Source organism: Lissotriton helveticus, chromosome 2_1, assembly GCF_964261635.1.
Source record: "Lissotriton helveticus chromosome 2_1, aLisHel1.1, whole genome shotgun sequence".
Taxonomy (NCBI): Eukaryota; Metazoa; Chordata; class Amphibia; order Caudata; family Salamandridae; genus Lissotriton; species Lissotriton helveticus.
Window position 1 is genome coordinate 448,333,839 of NC_136059.1, and position 16,548 is coordinate 448,350,386.

A 16,548-nucleotide genomic window follows, 5' to 3' on the forward strand; every position below is an offset into this window, starting at 1 on the left:
CATCCATCGTTACTCATGAAAAGGATCCCGCTAGTGGTCGGCACTGGCCTATCAGAAAATTGGATGCTAAGAAGGGATTCTGTCAGACTATTTTTTATGCCCTCACTTTCTCCCATTAGCATAAAAATTTGGGATGCTAGTTAATGCGAGTTGCAGAATTGGAGAAAGGACTGACAGCTAATTCATTTTTAGTAATGCCATTTTAGGGACACTCACCTGCGGGTTCAACTTCATATCAACCTAGGTGTCAGTATTTCTCCATTAGCATTAACAAATATCTAAAGCAGCACTAATCTGCACACCTACAGTATTGCGGATCTTCCATCTGATACACAATGTAAACAAATGCTGCAAGTGATGTTAGGGGCATATTTATCAAACTTTCATGCAGTGCTGCAAGCCACCTTGGAAAGGGAAAGGGCCTAGTGCCAACACAGGCACCCTTGCACTATGGTGCAAAGGCGCCTGCGGTGTAGGTAGGATTGTTTTTGTGCCGGAGAGGGGATCTTCCTTCCTGCACAAAAACAATCCCCAGAGGCATTTTCCTCTTTCTAAATGTGCAGCAGAATTCAGCACACTTAGAAGGAGGAAACAACAGGGATACATAAAGATATTTCTCCTTGTGTGCCTCCTCTGGGGAGGTGTGGCATTTTGAGGCATTCCCAGGTTTACCAGTGTTGGTGAATCTGGAAATGTGGCAACATCCATGAGTGTTGCGTGGGAACACCCACGCTAAACCCATGGAACGCCTCCCTGGGGCAGGGGAAAGCAACACATCAATCTGCCTGCGTTGCGTTACTCCAGATTCATCAAGCCATGCAGGGCCATGCAAGGTGGTATTGCATGGATTGATAAATCTTACTTTGGTGTTGTGTCGCTCCTGATCACCCCTGTTGCATGGTGCGAAGGCGATGCAACACCTTGAAAAATACACCCCTTAGTGTGCAGGGCTGAGAGGAGACCTCTTGCTCAAGGCTTCCCTTTCCCCTCCTGCTTGAAAGTGGCACCTGGCTGATCAGTAGCCCTAGAGGGAGTGGAGAGGAGGCCAAGGAGGAATAAGAGGAGAAACAGGAGCAGGAAGAGGTTGATCCGAAAAAGAAGATGGGGCAGGAGAAGGGCCAGAAAAACAGAAAAGGTTGGGGCTGCTGTTTCCTGATGGAGTAATGCATACATGCCCTGGTTATTAATTTTGAGATCACTGATTCATGCCAAGAAGCAGCCCAGTAAAATGTCACATTGCCAACGTGCACTGCAGCAAGCAAAGTCACCCCCTGCAGGATTATTTATTTAGGATTCTAAGCATCAGTTAATATCAAGAAATGAGGTCCCAACTCCCAAGTACCTGGCAGCATCACTCCTCTGCAGCAGTGAATGTTTTCACACTTTGTAGCAGCTTCCAAGCAAATACCCCCCTCACCCCTCCTCCCCCACGTGTCCCACTCCAGGCCTGAACCATTTGAAAGAAAAAAGGAAGTACCTCGAAAAACGAATTGTAAAGTGATGAACACAAGACTAAAGAACTAAGCAGCAGACAGTCCTGCACAAAATATTAATTTATTATAAAATAATGTATAACCTTTGACCTGTACAACAGTACAAAATTGCATTTTCTAGAAAAATTACATAGACCATGCCTCGCCCTATGAGATGAGAACAACTGCGCTTTTCGATGGCTCAGTTTAAAACCATAATTTCCTTTAAGAAATTGGAAACCATGAAGACAAAGAGGGTGTATCATAAGCAGAAACCAATGCAAAAATGTGCCTTGATTTCCAATTGACTGTTTTGTGGATGGTAGCAACAAAAAAAAGTTACTTTATTTCCTAGGTGTTATTGCCCACAGCTTACAGACTCTTCAGCTCAGGCTCTAACTTTGGGGCGGGCAGATAACAGCAGTTAATGCCTGACAAAATGTGGGCATTAAGGCTGTTAGCACCCATCCCTTAAAAAGAATTTTGTCTCAGATTGCTTCAAGTGACTGCCAATGTTCCTAAAATGCTAGCTTACAACAGTAGCTAGTACCAGACTTCTAAGCATTCTGATTGGTTGAACCAGTCTCAGCTCCCTACACAGGGTGCCAATCTGCAACATAGTGTGGTCGTGCTCTTGAAAAACTTCATGAAATGTACAAATATGCAATCCTTGGCGCTATAATAAATGAATAAAAAATAAAAGATTGAAACTTTAAAAGCTCCGAACTTATCTTGCATTGCACATAAATCACAATATTTTATATTACTGTACATTAAGAAATCTACAATGTTTACATTTTGCAAATGTGTATCAGAGAGAGCCTCTGAAGGGGTTGAGTCTCAGATGATGGAGAAGTGTGGCTGAAACAACACAAGGCCCCTCTGCAGCTCCGGCCTGTGGGTCCTGCAGCTCTGTGCTTTGTGCCCGGGGTGCCCACGCTGTGCTCTTCTCATCTGCTGGGACGGTGGTCAGGAATGCTTCAAAATGTGTCTTTATGCGACAGTCTTTGTGAGCCCATAAGTCAATATCAGCGTGGGTTTAACCATTTGATGCCCGCCGTCCGAATGGACCTCTCTTTCAGGAACTCCGCCTTGAGGTCGTTCCCATCGCCGGACGCCATGCCGTGCTCTGGAAGGGGACACATGTGTTAATTCATATAGAAATAACATTAATACCATGCTGTTGTTTAACACACAATCTAAAACCAGTCACTGGAATGGGTGCGCAGTGCATACACTGTGGACTGATAGATTTGTCCCAGCGCCTAGAGGTCAAGGCAGGACAAGGAGCGCCCCTGATAGTTCAGGCCTACACAAGATGTGTATGTTCTCCATCAGTTCTCCTATTGTGCAAAACCCCACCTTAAAATGTCTGCCTGCACCCAAAGCACAGGAGACGTCCCTCCTTATCTCTAGAAATGTGTCCCATAATACCACATGAAAGCCGTGGTCACACAGACCACCTACGGCAGTTGTCCGCCACAGTGCAAAGTCCTGTAGCAAACTCTGCCCAAAACTAAGAGACCAACATAAGCAACTGAAGCTTAGAGAACTATAGAGCACTGTCTTTGCCCAGCAGGCCCTTGACAAATCGGGCAACTCCCAGCCTGCTTGTAGACCTTAAAACCTCTCCCTGGCTAATGCCCTCTGCCTGCCTTGTTGCATGTTATCTTAGCAGAGCTTTGCATAGTGCTGTGTTGGGTTGTAGTCCAGGATATCGTGTACTGGATTGCACAGCTGAAGAATATTGCGACTAAAATATTGAGGACCAAAATATTGAGGAAGTGCGTACATATAGATAAGCATAGATTTACTATTCTTAAATCTATAACTACATATCTTGAAAATGTGCATATCGTCAAGGCACATATATGTAGAGCTAAGTATTGAATATTTACTCTTACGCATACACACTTGTTTATATTTTGTCCCACCATATTTTTGCCGCAATGTTCTTGAAACTCGAAATTGAGTAGGCGATATTCTGTAAATACACTGCTGTATTGTCATTTGCATCAATCAATCAATCAATCAATCAGCATTTGTAAAGCACAACTCTGTCACCCCAGGGAATATCTGGGTGCATTTGCATGCCCTTGTGACTCTGTTGGGCTCGGCTACTTTTGTGTGCAGGTCTTGAGGACTAGATCACAGACCAGGGCATGTTTCTGTTTGCATAGAGTAATCGGAAGTGTAGGGTCTATGTTTCCTTCAGTGTAGTTTGGCATGTGATGGTGAATCTTCACCACCTGAGGCACGTGTCATCTGATGGATTGGCTTGAAGAAGGTTTATTGTGTAACTGAAAATAATATTCTGATACTTTACTATTATGGTTCTGTTACACGCTCCTCGATTGCTCAGGGGTGTACCTATCATTAGTGCAACAAGTGCTGTGGCATCGGGGACCTAGAGTGTAAGGGGCCGTCTGTGCCCAAATTATGGTTGCATTTTACCACATAGCTGGGCACAGGGCTATTTTCCTTGCTTGCAACAGAGCTCAGGGCACCCTAAGAACATCAGTGTAATAACCAAGTATATCGAATATTTGAGTTGCGCTGTGTGTTTGCACAGTGTTCCTGTGTGCACGGATGCGGGTGGCTCTGCACACCCATGTACAGCCCCACGAAGGGTCAGCTCAATCATACACAACTATGGATCATCTGAGTAGGTTGGCTGGGCGTGAGGTGTTCTACTTATACTGTAAGCAATCCAAGCACTGCAGTGTTTATTTGTACAATGCAGTGTAGTGCAGTCCGGGGGGGCGTGTGGGCTGTAATAGAAATCATTCAATCAAACTGCACTTGTACAGCACAGCTTATCACACGTGAGGGTATCCAGGGCTGGGTTATAAACAATTAAAGTAAATGAATAGCTTGAGAGGATGGTGTAGGATAAAAGAAGATAACCACATTTGTGTCTTTGTGCTTCACGGGGAGGGCGTGTGGGGTCTCTGAGAATGAGCTATGTAATTAAGGGCTGTGGTTAAAGGACACAGGCAGAGAGATGCTGGGTAGATTGGTAAGGGCAAATAAACCCACTACATAATTATGAAAACATTTGGCTAAAGTGCTGGGTTTTCGGAAGTGCCCTGTTTTTCAAATGGTTGCTGCATCCTCATAAATAGGAGCATGAGCCTTGCTAGACACCACGGGCCTCATTTATGAGAAATGACGCATCGCTGCGTGAAAGCAGCGATGCGTCACTTCTCAGTGCGCACTCCTTGCGACATTCCTGATGCGTCATATTTAATGTATGACGCATCATGTCGCAAGGAGTTACCGATACGTCAGTATTTCTGACGTATCTGTAAGCGCAAAAGTGACGCATTGCTAGAGTGTGTCACAAAAGTGACGCAACTCCAGCAATGCTCCCTTTCACATGGGGCAAGCCCCATGTGAAAGGGCCTGCGTCAGTCTTACGCCTGCTGTGAGGCAGGCGCAAGATTTTGACGCAACGGAGTCCTAAAAGTGACGCAGTGAAATCTCATAGATTTCACTGCGTCACTTCTACGACCCTACCTTGCGTCAATACGCCCCCCTTGCATACATTATACCTGGCGCAGGTATAATGTGGTGCAGGGGTTTACAAAGTGACGCATCTACCTAGATGCGTCGCTTTGTAAATATGGTGCAAGAAGGCACATTATTTACGCTGCTGGTGCGTCACAAAAAGTGACGCACCGGCGGCGTAAAAGTGACGCACGGCCTCATAAATGAGGCCCCACGTCCTTACCAGAAGTATACCTGCATACTATGCTATACATGGAAGCAAACCTTTAAGTCAGAGGTTTGAAACCATGCAAAGCCACTTCCTGTACAAAAACAATCCTACATGCAACACAGGCACGCTTGCACCATGGTGCACGGGTGCCTGCATTGGCGCTAGGCTCCCAAAACGGTGCTAGGGAAAAGTACAGGAATGCACCGTATTGCCTTAAATAGAGCACATTCCTGTCCAATCCCTCTCAGGCAGTGCAGCGCAGCAAGGTGATTTGCTGTGTTGCACTGTGTGACTTCCTCATAAATGAGGTCTTTTACGTTTATACTCCAAGGGCCAGATTTATGACTTAAGTGGCTCAGGGCACACAGGCAGTCATCTAGCTATGCTCCCCAGCCTCGCAGGGAAAGAGCGGGACTGAGCTGTGTCTATCCAATACAGTGCTTTCATGTACTTTTCCCTTTGCGTGGGTGCTGTTTTGGTAGCTTAGCGCCAATGCAGGCACCCTTGTGCAATGGTGCAATAGTGCCTGTGTTGTAGGCAGGATTGTTTTGTGCAGGAAGGGGCACCTTCCTGCACAAAAACAGCCCTGAGAGGCTTTTCCCTCTTTCTTTGTGCAGAATGCAGCACACATAGAACTAGGAAAAAACTAGGAAAAAAATATATTTTTTTCCTCGTTACTCCTCCCCTGGGATGGCGTATCTTTTTGGTGCTTGGGAATGTGTAAAAAAATATTGGAGTTGCATGATTTGCACTTTTTTGCGCCATATTTTTTGAGACATTCAAAGCCACAGAAAGTGGCTATGAGTGGCTTCAAACATATGACTTAAGGCTTGTATTACTCTTGCACCACGTTGCGTGTGTAAAAGCGATGCAAGCAGGGTCATAAATATGGCCCCTCTGGTTTTGCAATCAGGAACAAAAGTATTGTTTAGCACTCGTTCTACTATTTACATAATTAACAACAGAGCAGGATAACTTGTTAGCTCTATTCTCTACGATACTAGAAGATTAAATGGTGCAAAACTGATGTGCTCTATTTGTTCCACCAACTCAAATTATCTATAATATAGCTCCCATATCACGCACTGTAATGCATCTGGAACACTAAATATTCATGCATGTAAACTGATTTATCAATTATTCCTAGATATCCGCTTGACAACATTGTGTGATTGTGGGCAAATCCCTTAATCTGCCAATATATGTGCTCCTTTATCTGCCCAAATAGGGAGCGCTTAGAATATGCCTAAATGCTAGAATGTAAACTTAAAACAACAAGACATTTACATTTACTCTATCAAGTCCAGTGCCAGGCCTCACCTGAGTGAGAAGAGAGCTTTCGCTTGTTTGTTGATTTCGGGGAAGCCAGCTGGAAAAATGGAAACGTCAGACACTTGCCCGTGACTCTGTCGCAAATCCCAGATTGGCACTTGCACGTCTCCCGACACTCTATGCCATAGGTACCATAAGGACACTCTGAAAGAAACGAGGGTGGATTGGGAAAGTTAGGAGTAGCAAGCCACACTGTTCTTGTGGGACAGCATAATAAAGTTCACATACAGAAATATCACATGGCAATTAACATAAAATCACAAACAACATAACACGACTTAGCATAATATTTAACATGACATACCATAAGATCACAAAGTCAGGAAAGCCCCCGGATCACTCAATAAATATTCCACAAATCCTTTACGAAAACATCTGATCTGGTCAATAATTCAAGCGTATTATTACATCTCACCAGTTCATATAGCATCAATAAGCTTCGTACTGTGTCAGAACAGTCCATCTGAACTGTTGCAGAAATGGGTTTCCAGATACAAAAAGTGACTTGCCCAAGATTACACGGTGTGTCTGACAGTGAGGAGCCAGGATCCACCTCCTAGCACTCACTTTCACGCACAATGGTCATTAACGCGTTGACAAGGCACACAGCCTATTTCGGCACAGTACTTTGCTTTGGAAACGCTTGACGTGAGTGCAACTATTTTAAAGTGTAAATTGTAAAGGGCCAAATTGCTAAGGGATATAAGATTACGTAAAAGAGACCACTTTTGGTTCTCTTTAAGGTGCTCCTATGTGCCTTTGTAGATCCAAAAAAAGAATAAAATGAGAATATTTGAGGCATATTTATAGACAATTAGCACAAATAGAAAGGACTTTATCATCTTTGCACTTCTACTAACAGGGTGTTGGACATTTTGTGAGTGATTCACAACGGTGTACAAGAATATATCAAAAAAGTACATCTGAAGTACTACTTTTCATTCTGAAACGTTTTTGCAAATTTGCCGCTCTGTGTTATATTTTAAAATGCATGTGTTGTGCAAAAAACAGTATAATAAACCAGGGGTGTTAATAGCACTTCTCTGAAAATGCCCTTCTTTAAAATATATAGTGTTTTTTCTTTACCACCAGTCATTAAATGTCAAATGCTTCAATAGAAAGCTCTAAAAATGGAGAGCTAATGACTTACAATACTCACACTAACCCTTTGGTGCCCACTTTGGAGGCCACTGAAATTATGCAGCAAGGGAGGACCAAATTAAAGGGCAGGGGTTATTACATTATACAGAAAGAAAATGCTAATTATGCGGCATAATGCGCCACATTTTGTGATAGAATCGGAGTCTTTTTGTAATTTTTACAGATGTTAACACTATTTAGACACCTTATTAGTACTAGTTTACAATATGCAACTGAAAGGTAAATAGTCAACCTTTGTAAAGTGCCTTCCCTAACATAGCAACTTGTGTCACGGCATTTTTTGTAACTTTTGATCTGTCTGAGCTGGGAACAATTTTTTTCTTAAAATCTGCAAATTATGCAGCAGATGAGAGATTATCACAAATGGGACAAATCCAAAACTATGCAATAAACGCTGCGGTCACATAATCGCAGAGGGCCTGCCAATAAGCAATGGCCATCCTTTCGTTCAAACGTCAGGAGAATACGATTGCCCCATGCAAGTGTCGCACTCTATTTTGTACTACACCCAGAGCTTAATTTGAGCCAATGCTGCAGGTTGGGCCTAACTGCACTCATTTTTGAGGTCGGACAAAAACTTTTCCTCGTCAAACTTAGTCTCAGAGCAAGAGAGAGAAAAATACAAAAGAAGGAACGGAGGAAGAAGATAAAGATGAAAAACAGCGGTAAAGGGAGAAAGTAGGGTTGAAAAAGAACTAGAAAGAGTGAAATAAAGGGGCAGCAAGTGTAGGGGGTGGAATAAGAAGGCATGTGGTGAATATGCATCTATGCTAGTCTGCAATCCTGACGTTCCACAACGATGGCTGTCAGTTTCTGACAAACACTTTGGGGACTGGCACTTATTAATTAGGAAATTAAGCCCTCCCTACAACCCAGACGGTTTTACATAGGGTGTCAATATGGGATGCTTTATCGTGGACCTTCGGGTACCCACAATATGAATGCCGATCACAAGGCAGCTCAATGGCTACGCCAGCACTAAGACCGGCAGGTGACACTTTCTAACCTGAGTAGGATTCACTGTCCCTTTCATACCAACCAGATCAGTAAACGAGCGCCTGCCATGGAGAGGATAATGGAATACCTTATAAACCCCTTGAACCTCAAATACATCGAAGAGTTCCAAGGCAGGTGTGGTCATGTAATGCAGCCTGTGTGTTTTTCATTCTGGTGCGTGCACCACAGGTACCAGAAGGGAAAGAAAACAATGAACTACAAACACCTGACTAGGTACAGCTTGAGATTCCTTTGGCATTTCAACATTGCTAATATATCCAATATATACTGCCATTCGTATACTTCAAGTGTGTTCTCATTACTCTATGCAAAAACCTGAAATACGTCTGCATTATTAATTCACTTGCTGAAACACTAATTCCCTATAAAGCCAGTCAGGGATGTATGCCGTCCACCGTGAGCTCGGTCTTTACGGGGCCTCTAGGCGCTCACCTCTGCACACGCCGAACTCGTCGCCAAAGTCGTCCTCCTCGGAGTAGAATTGGCACCGGAGCCCCGGGCCGCACTTGACGCCGTCCATGCCGGAGACGGTGCGGTAGCAGGTCTCCCCGAGCGCGGCGGCGCACACGCGGCAGCAGCCGCAGTCGTCGAGCACGGTGCGCTTGCAGCGCGCCGTGCTCGTGCACTCCTCGCCGGGGCAGCTGACGGGGCAGTCCACGGCGTAGGGCGCGGTGCGCGCCGCCGGCCGGGCGGGCAGCAGCGCGACCAGGCAGAGCAGTGGCAGCAGGCGCTCCATATCCAGGGCGGCGGCGGTGGAGCGTGGGTACCGGAGACAGCGCGCAGACAGGTGCAGGCGAGTACCTGCTGAGAAGTGCCCGGCGCACAGCTCCAGCCGCTTTATACCCGCCCGCCAGCAGCATCCCCTGCGCACTCCAGGATGGAGGCTGGACCAGTCTCCGCTGCCATCCAGGAATTGAAATGCCTCCACTGATGTCATTTGTTATGTTGAGGGGGATGTTTTGCTCCAGTGCGAAAAACTCTTTCACATCCTCCTCAGATGCTCAAGGACGTCTGTGAGAGAAAAAAACCACAAGGAATGGTGTGTCCCGCATACCAGCCTTCGGGAAGGATTGTTCTCTGTCAGCCGGCGTGCGCTGCTTTTAGCATCACTTTGTTCCGGAGGAAGAATTCCTGACTTCACACTAAGGATGCGAGCCGGTGGGACCGGGCGGAAGTCAGGGTGCTGAGGGTTCCCACAGAGAGAAGGCTCACTCTCCTTTTGCAAAGGGGCAATGCAGAACCGCGCACAACAGATGGGATTCTAGTGCAGTATAGGAAGGGCCTCTGGACTTATGTGACAGGGAAGACCCTACTTATGCGTATAGATCGGCAGGGCCCCTGGGATTATGTGGCAGTGGAGGCTCAACATATGCAGCAAGGCCTGACAAAAATAAGTGTCGATAAAAAGCAAATTGTGTGAAATAACACTGCACAATCTGTGGCAGAAGTGTTACATTCATTTGTAATAAAAAAAAACAATTAATTCTGTGGGACAGATTTACAAGAAAGTGACGCATCTGTAGAGATGTGTCACTTTTAGAAGAAAGTGACGCATCTGTAGAGATGTGTCACTTTCCCAGCGCCACCATGCAAAACCCTTGCGTCACCATGGATGCGCCGTATTTACAGGACAATACGTAGGGGCGATGGTCCCAGAAAGCAACCATACATTGTAAACAAATTCAAAACAAATATTCAAAACAGAACATAAAACATAAGGTATTTTGTTATGCATAGTGTTTAATTCACACTGAGCAATGTTCTTTTAATGAAAATATTTACATACTAGTTTATACGACAATGTCCCTAAGCAGGAACCTGGTGAGGGACGGGAAAAGGGAGGGTCGGGTATTGGTGCATCAGTGAGGGTAGGAAAGTGATTGAAGGATAGAAGTGCCAATCAGAAACAATGTGTTATTTGCGGTACATGTGGCTCATTCCTTGAGCCAATCAATCACAATTTCAATAAAAACAATATAATACCATGTTTTCAACAGCTGCACAGTATGAGATATCTGTTGATTGCTGGCTTGTGCCGTAAAATGTCGATGTTTCGACCCTATGGAACTGTAGGTTGTTGCATCCCTTACATCAGGGTCTTCTTCAGGACCAAAGAGTGGGGGTGGGGGAGGGTGTGATCTAGAAAAGGACATGAAGATAGCCTTAGAAACATAATTTGTGTAGAGCGAGATTAAATTGCTCCAAACAGAGATTAGATCCAATATTACCATAAAGCCTCTGCTCGCAGGCAAGGGGCGTAGAGGGGTGCGCTGGCTCCTACGGCGAGAGAGTGACCAGAGCACCTAAACGGATTAAGGTGCAGAGTCAGTGGGGAATGAACAATTATGTCAGGAATTGGTATAAACAAATAAAAACATTTTTTTAAAAACAACACAAGGACTCTTACTTTCTTTATTGTAAGCTTTAACTTGTATGTCTGGTTGTGTTGATGAAAAAGAAAGGTCTGAAAAAATGGATAGACAGGACCACTGATTAATAGAGCTGATCGTAAGACCACCACCTTAGTACAATTGTGTTTGAAACATAAATGATAATGAAAGTATGCACGAAACATAGGTACCCGATAACGGAATTAAATCCAGATGTATCTTAAAGTCAAGGGTATGAAAATATATTAAGAAAAGAGCAGAGAGGCCTGTTTCTATTAATCAGGTATTTTCCTTTGCAGCTGCTTCCTTTCTGTAATTACGCGCTACCACTTAATGTGTCCTTAATTCAATTTTGGCCAAAACTGAATTAAGGACACATTATCTTTGTTTGTGTTGTTCTTTTACCGTAATATGTAATAGTTTTGTTTGCCACATGTCTGGTTTGTGAAATGTTTTTTTGTACACCAGCACTTTGTCTTGAGCGTAACTGTTTTTAGAACCTTTTTGTACTATGTATTATGTGTAATAAACAATGTCATTTTGATACTAGTAAATATTGTTTGAGGGGCTTCTTCAACTATCCTTTTCCTATTTTCCATTGCTTTTCTTGTTTGGATCACATATAACTTTGGGTAATCTTTTCCCTAAACCTATTGTTAGATGTATTTATTGACTGTCCCGGGTTCGGGGTGTTGGACAGCCCCCGTGGTTGTTAATGATATATTTATATATACCAGGCTTCCCTTGCCATCACACGCACCATCTTCAAAACCAGCTGCATCATTTACAAAGCCATCCCAACCAGCACATCCACTTGAGGGCAAATTTGACATCTCTGGTATTTCCCGGCACACCCACATGTAGGAGGCTTTCAGACTGCAGACTAAAAAAGAAAAAAACAAGGTAGCAGGCCTTTTCCCTCTATTCACCCAGCTTCTGGAACAATATACCCATTTCCATCAGGACTTCCACAATGCTGTTCCAATTTAGGAACAATGGGCTACATATATAAAAATAGTAAATTGCGAATACCTAATTGCGGTTTTCTGAGAATCGTAATTAGGTAATCACAATTTACAATGTATGATACTCAAAGAGTTTCATATATGGATATAGGGGGTCGCAAATCGCACTACCTCATTAATATTAATGAGGTTGATCGCAATTTGCAACCCCCTAGGAATCACTAAAATCACAGGGATGGTGGCCTGCTGGGGTCAGGAGACCACCATGTCCGTGATTGCTTTTGAATAAAGCAATATGTTTTTTTTTAAATGCAGTGCGTTTTCCTTAAAGAAAAACAGGATGCATTTCAAAAACAAAAATCTAAAGTTTTGTTTTAATTTTTTAAGAGCAGCAGTGGTCCCTCGGTTGTAACAAACATTCAAAATGGGGAAGGGGTCCCTTGGGGTCCCTTGGGGTACCCTTCCGATTTGCGAATGGGTTACCACCTACTTGAAATAGGTAATGAAATGCAAATGTTTTGCTAACGCATTTGTGTTACAAAACATTCCTACATACTGATGCGATTCCGAATTGGGAAGGGACGCCCTACACACGCCCCTTCCTAATAGCGAATTGCAAACCCATTTTGCGATTCGGTAACAGGTTACCGAATGGCAAAATGGGTTTTGATACAGGTAAAAAGACTTAGTAGAGTTGCCGCCTATTTGCTAACACTAAATAGCTTGATACATGTAGCCCAATGCACCTATTTATAAAACACCATATGCAATGGTTAATTTGTAAAAGAACAAGTGCTGGTACCTAAAGATCTCCTCAGAATCCCACAGCCATTGCTATTAAATATCAGTGCGCCGAATACCAAGGCTGCGTAATCCTGAATCCACCTCATGCCACTGTTTTACCATCTTTCTCCTTCTTTCCCCTTTGCGTGCTTTTCTCTCTTTTACTCTTGGTCAATATCTGATGAGGAAAAATAAGTATATAAACAACAATTTTAATGGAGGGTCCGAGGGGAATTGAGATTACCGACCCTCTAGTATCCTATACCCCAATCCAACTGTACTGATAACAAACTGGGATACTAGTGGTCAAATGGTATGTGGCTAAGAAAGAAACCGAAGTGGCGTAAACTGTGTCATATGTGTATGTCTCCACAATGTACAGAAAACCCATCAGCCCACCCAATGGCGGAAGATCATCATCTGGGATTTTGTAGAAACAAACTGGTATCTCTTCTAGGTGTCTCACTAGTTGTTATCGTGAGACATCCTTGTCAGGATCCACCAGTGATGTGAAACAGCCAAAATGAGGATGCAGTGGTGCTGGAAAACAAATTGCAGTGTTGAAAATTGTGTGAGAACGAAAAATGTGAAGCTACAATTAACTATTATGATGACAGAGGACATGTTTATTGAGGGGTCATCATAATGTCAAGATTAAAAATAGTGTTAGATAGTATGAATAAATGGTAACTATCTTGTGATGATTAAGAAGGTCGACATGTTTCAGCCATTCATGGACAGTAGGTAGACCAGTGGCTTTCTTCAGGACCAATAGTATAACACTACTGCAACATCAGGTGCGAAAAAGTACAGGTCCAACAAACTAGAAAAATAAAAGGCAGTGTATGTGTCCGTTGTTGTATATAAATAAGTTTACATAAGACACAATGATTGTGTGAGTGACTGTATGGATAACTGTATACTTGTAATAATGATTTTATAATTCACTAAGTATGACTTACTATCTAAATGAATAGAAAAAGTGGTGTTTGTATAAGTGTTTTGCTAAGTAAATATGTAAGTATGATCCATTGTTTGCATAAGTGAGTAGGATGACTTCATATGTGAATAGGATGCGTGCTGTTGTTTAATGTTGATATAGCTGTATAAGTATTTTTGATAGTGTTCTATTGTTCATTGACAGCATGTATGAGTGAATCCATAGGTAAGTGATTAGATGTGTGTATACATCTATGAATCACTGAGTGGATTTTTAGATACTTGTATTGCTGTGACAATGGATTTAAATATGATACTCTGTATTTTCCAAACAGTGATGAAAAATTGTAATAGTGTATGAAAAGGTGTATGTGATTGTCACGTGGATGATGTCATCAGTGATGTCATCAGTGATGTCATTTGAGATGTCATCAGTGATGTCACTGACCATGTCATGAATGACCTAATATGTGACATCATCAGCAGTGGATTGCGGGTACGCGAAATATAGTTAGTACAACTAACTATATAGGAGCAATTTCATTGGTTTTGTATGAATAAAATGTCCAGCTAACTATAACACCACTAAAACTTATAGTTTTTTGAGTGAATTTCAAAGGTTTTTTAAAAACGAATTCCTAACTATATAACTCCTGAAACCTATGGTTTTTTCAGTGAATTTCAAAGGTTTTTTTAAATGCTAATTCCTAACTATATAAGGCCTGAAACCTATGGTTTTTTCAGTGAATTTCAAAGGTTTTTTAAATGCTGATTCCTAACTATATAAGGCCTGAAACTTATGGTTTTTTCAGTGAATTTCAAAGGTTTTTTAAATGCTAATTCCTAACTATATAAGGCCTGAAACCTATGGTTTTTTCAGTGAATTTCAAAGGTTTTTGAAATGCTAATTCCTAACTATATAAGGCCTGAAACCTATGGTTTTTTCAGTGTTTTAAAAAAAAAAAAATGATTGGTTAACTGGCTTATTAAGTGTATCTTAGTGAATACATATATTAGCGAGTAATGTTTAAATATTTAAATATATGCATGAGTGATGTAATATGTGACGTCATCAGCAGTGCATTTCAGACGTGCAAGTTATAGTGAGTCCAACTAACTATAACGTGGGAATTTCAATGGTTTTATGCGAGTAAAATTTCCAGCTAACTATAACTGGTGTGAAACCTATGGTATTTTCAGTGAATTTCAAAGGTTTTTTAAATGCTAATTCCTAACTATAACTGGTGTGTAACCTATGTTTTTTTCAGTGAATATATATATATATAAAATTTCTATGGCAAAATGAAACCCCTCATTTTGTTCCTTTTCAAATTAAATGTATTAAGTGTTACCACTTTATTCCAATCAAGATGACTTCAGGTGTGCCATACGTTTGTCATAAGTAAGACTGTTAGCGTTCTAGTTGTTCTTTAGAACACTCTGGGACATTCTGTCATTGGGCTATAGTTGGGCTACATCTGGCTGATATTTGGGCTACATTTGGGCTCTTTTGTCTCTGGTGGCCATCTTGGGAGACTGCATATCAGAATTTTTTTAATGAAATATAAGAGGATTTGAGAAGTCACTCAAAATGTGCCCTAATTTTTCTTTCTTCAGCACTAATCATAATTTCTATGGCAAAATGAAACCCCTCATGTTGTTCCTTTGTAAATTAAATGTTTTAAGTGTTAACACTTTATTCCAATCAAGATGACTTCAGGTGTGCCATACTTTTGTCATAAGTAAGACTGTTAGCGCTCTAGTTGTTCTTTAGAACACTCTGGGACATTCTGTCATTGGGCTATAGTTGGGCTACATCTGGCTGATATTTGGGCTACATTTGTTTTTTTTTGTCTCTGGTGGCCATCTTTGGGCTACATTGGGCTATATTGGGCTACATTGGGCTACATTGGGCTACATTTGGGTTCTAACATATGGGCCCAATGTAGCCCAATATATATTTTTTCAAAGTTAATTTTCGTAAAAACCACTGGAGCACATATCTTGAGACATAGCAAAGGCACATCGGGCTACCAGTCCCTACAATTTTGCCAAGTTTGGTGGAAAACCATTCAGCCGTTCGGGCTAAAAGTGAGTCCAACCGCCCTATGGAAATTAACATGGGGAAAACACGTTTTGGGACCCCCCTTTTATCTCGGCCCCCGCTTGACGAATCCCCCCAAACTTTCAGGGAAGGAGCGGAGCGCCGCGAGGCAAAGTTAAGGAAAATTTCAGGAAGATTTCTCAACCGGCGCCAAAGTTATTCCCAATAGAATGTTGCGATTTCCCTATGGAAAACAATCCTAACTATATATACCTACTGGCTACCGCCAGTAGGTAATATATATATATATACATAATATATATATATATATATATATATATATATTCCACACGTTGCTATTTCCACCCAGGGTGATTGTTGACGCTGTTTGTTAAAATTTAATAAAACAACACGCTTGAAGGAATTGGGCTTGAGCTTTGCTTTTTGCTACGAAATAGCAACGTGTGGAATATTAGAGGGGTCGCTCCCTCGCTTCAAGCCCGCCGTCGTTTGAGGCTGGAGGATCGGCGATATTTGTTTTTTGAATATATAGATATATATATATATATATATATATATATATATATATGCATACATACATTTGAAATGTGGATACATGCTCCAAGGTCAGCCAACTTGGACATGCAGTTCTTACTCTCCATCAAAACTGGCTCCTTATAATTGGGCATTATGATAAAGCATTGTAAATTGCACCTCTTAATTT

General features: G+C 42.2%; 1 protein-coding gene across 1 annotated transcript; it reads right to left on the reverse strand.

Moving 5' to 3' along the window:
- Positions 1 to 1,538: 1,538 nt before the first annotated feature.
- ESM1 (endothelial cell specific molecule 1) lies at positions 1,539 to 9,523 on the reverse strand. Its single transcript, XM_078677296.1, has 3 exons — positions 9,136 to 9,523; positions 6,514 to 6,669; positions 1,539 to 2,601 (listed from the first exon to the last, which is right to left on the reverse strand). Exons 1-3 carry the CDS (start codon positions 9,437 to 9,439, stop codon positions 2,501 to 2,503), a joined length of 561 nt encoding a protein of 186 aa, XP_078533422.1. The 5' UTR covers positions 9,440 to 9,523; the 3' UTR covers positions 1,539 to 2,500.
- Positions 9,524 to 16,548: the final 7,025 nt, after the last annotated feature.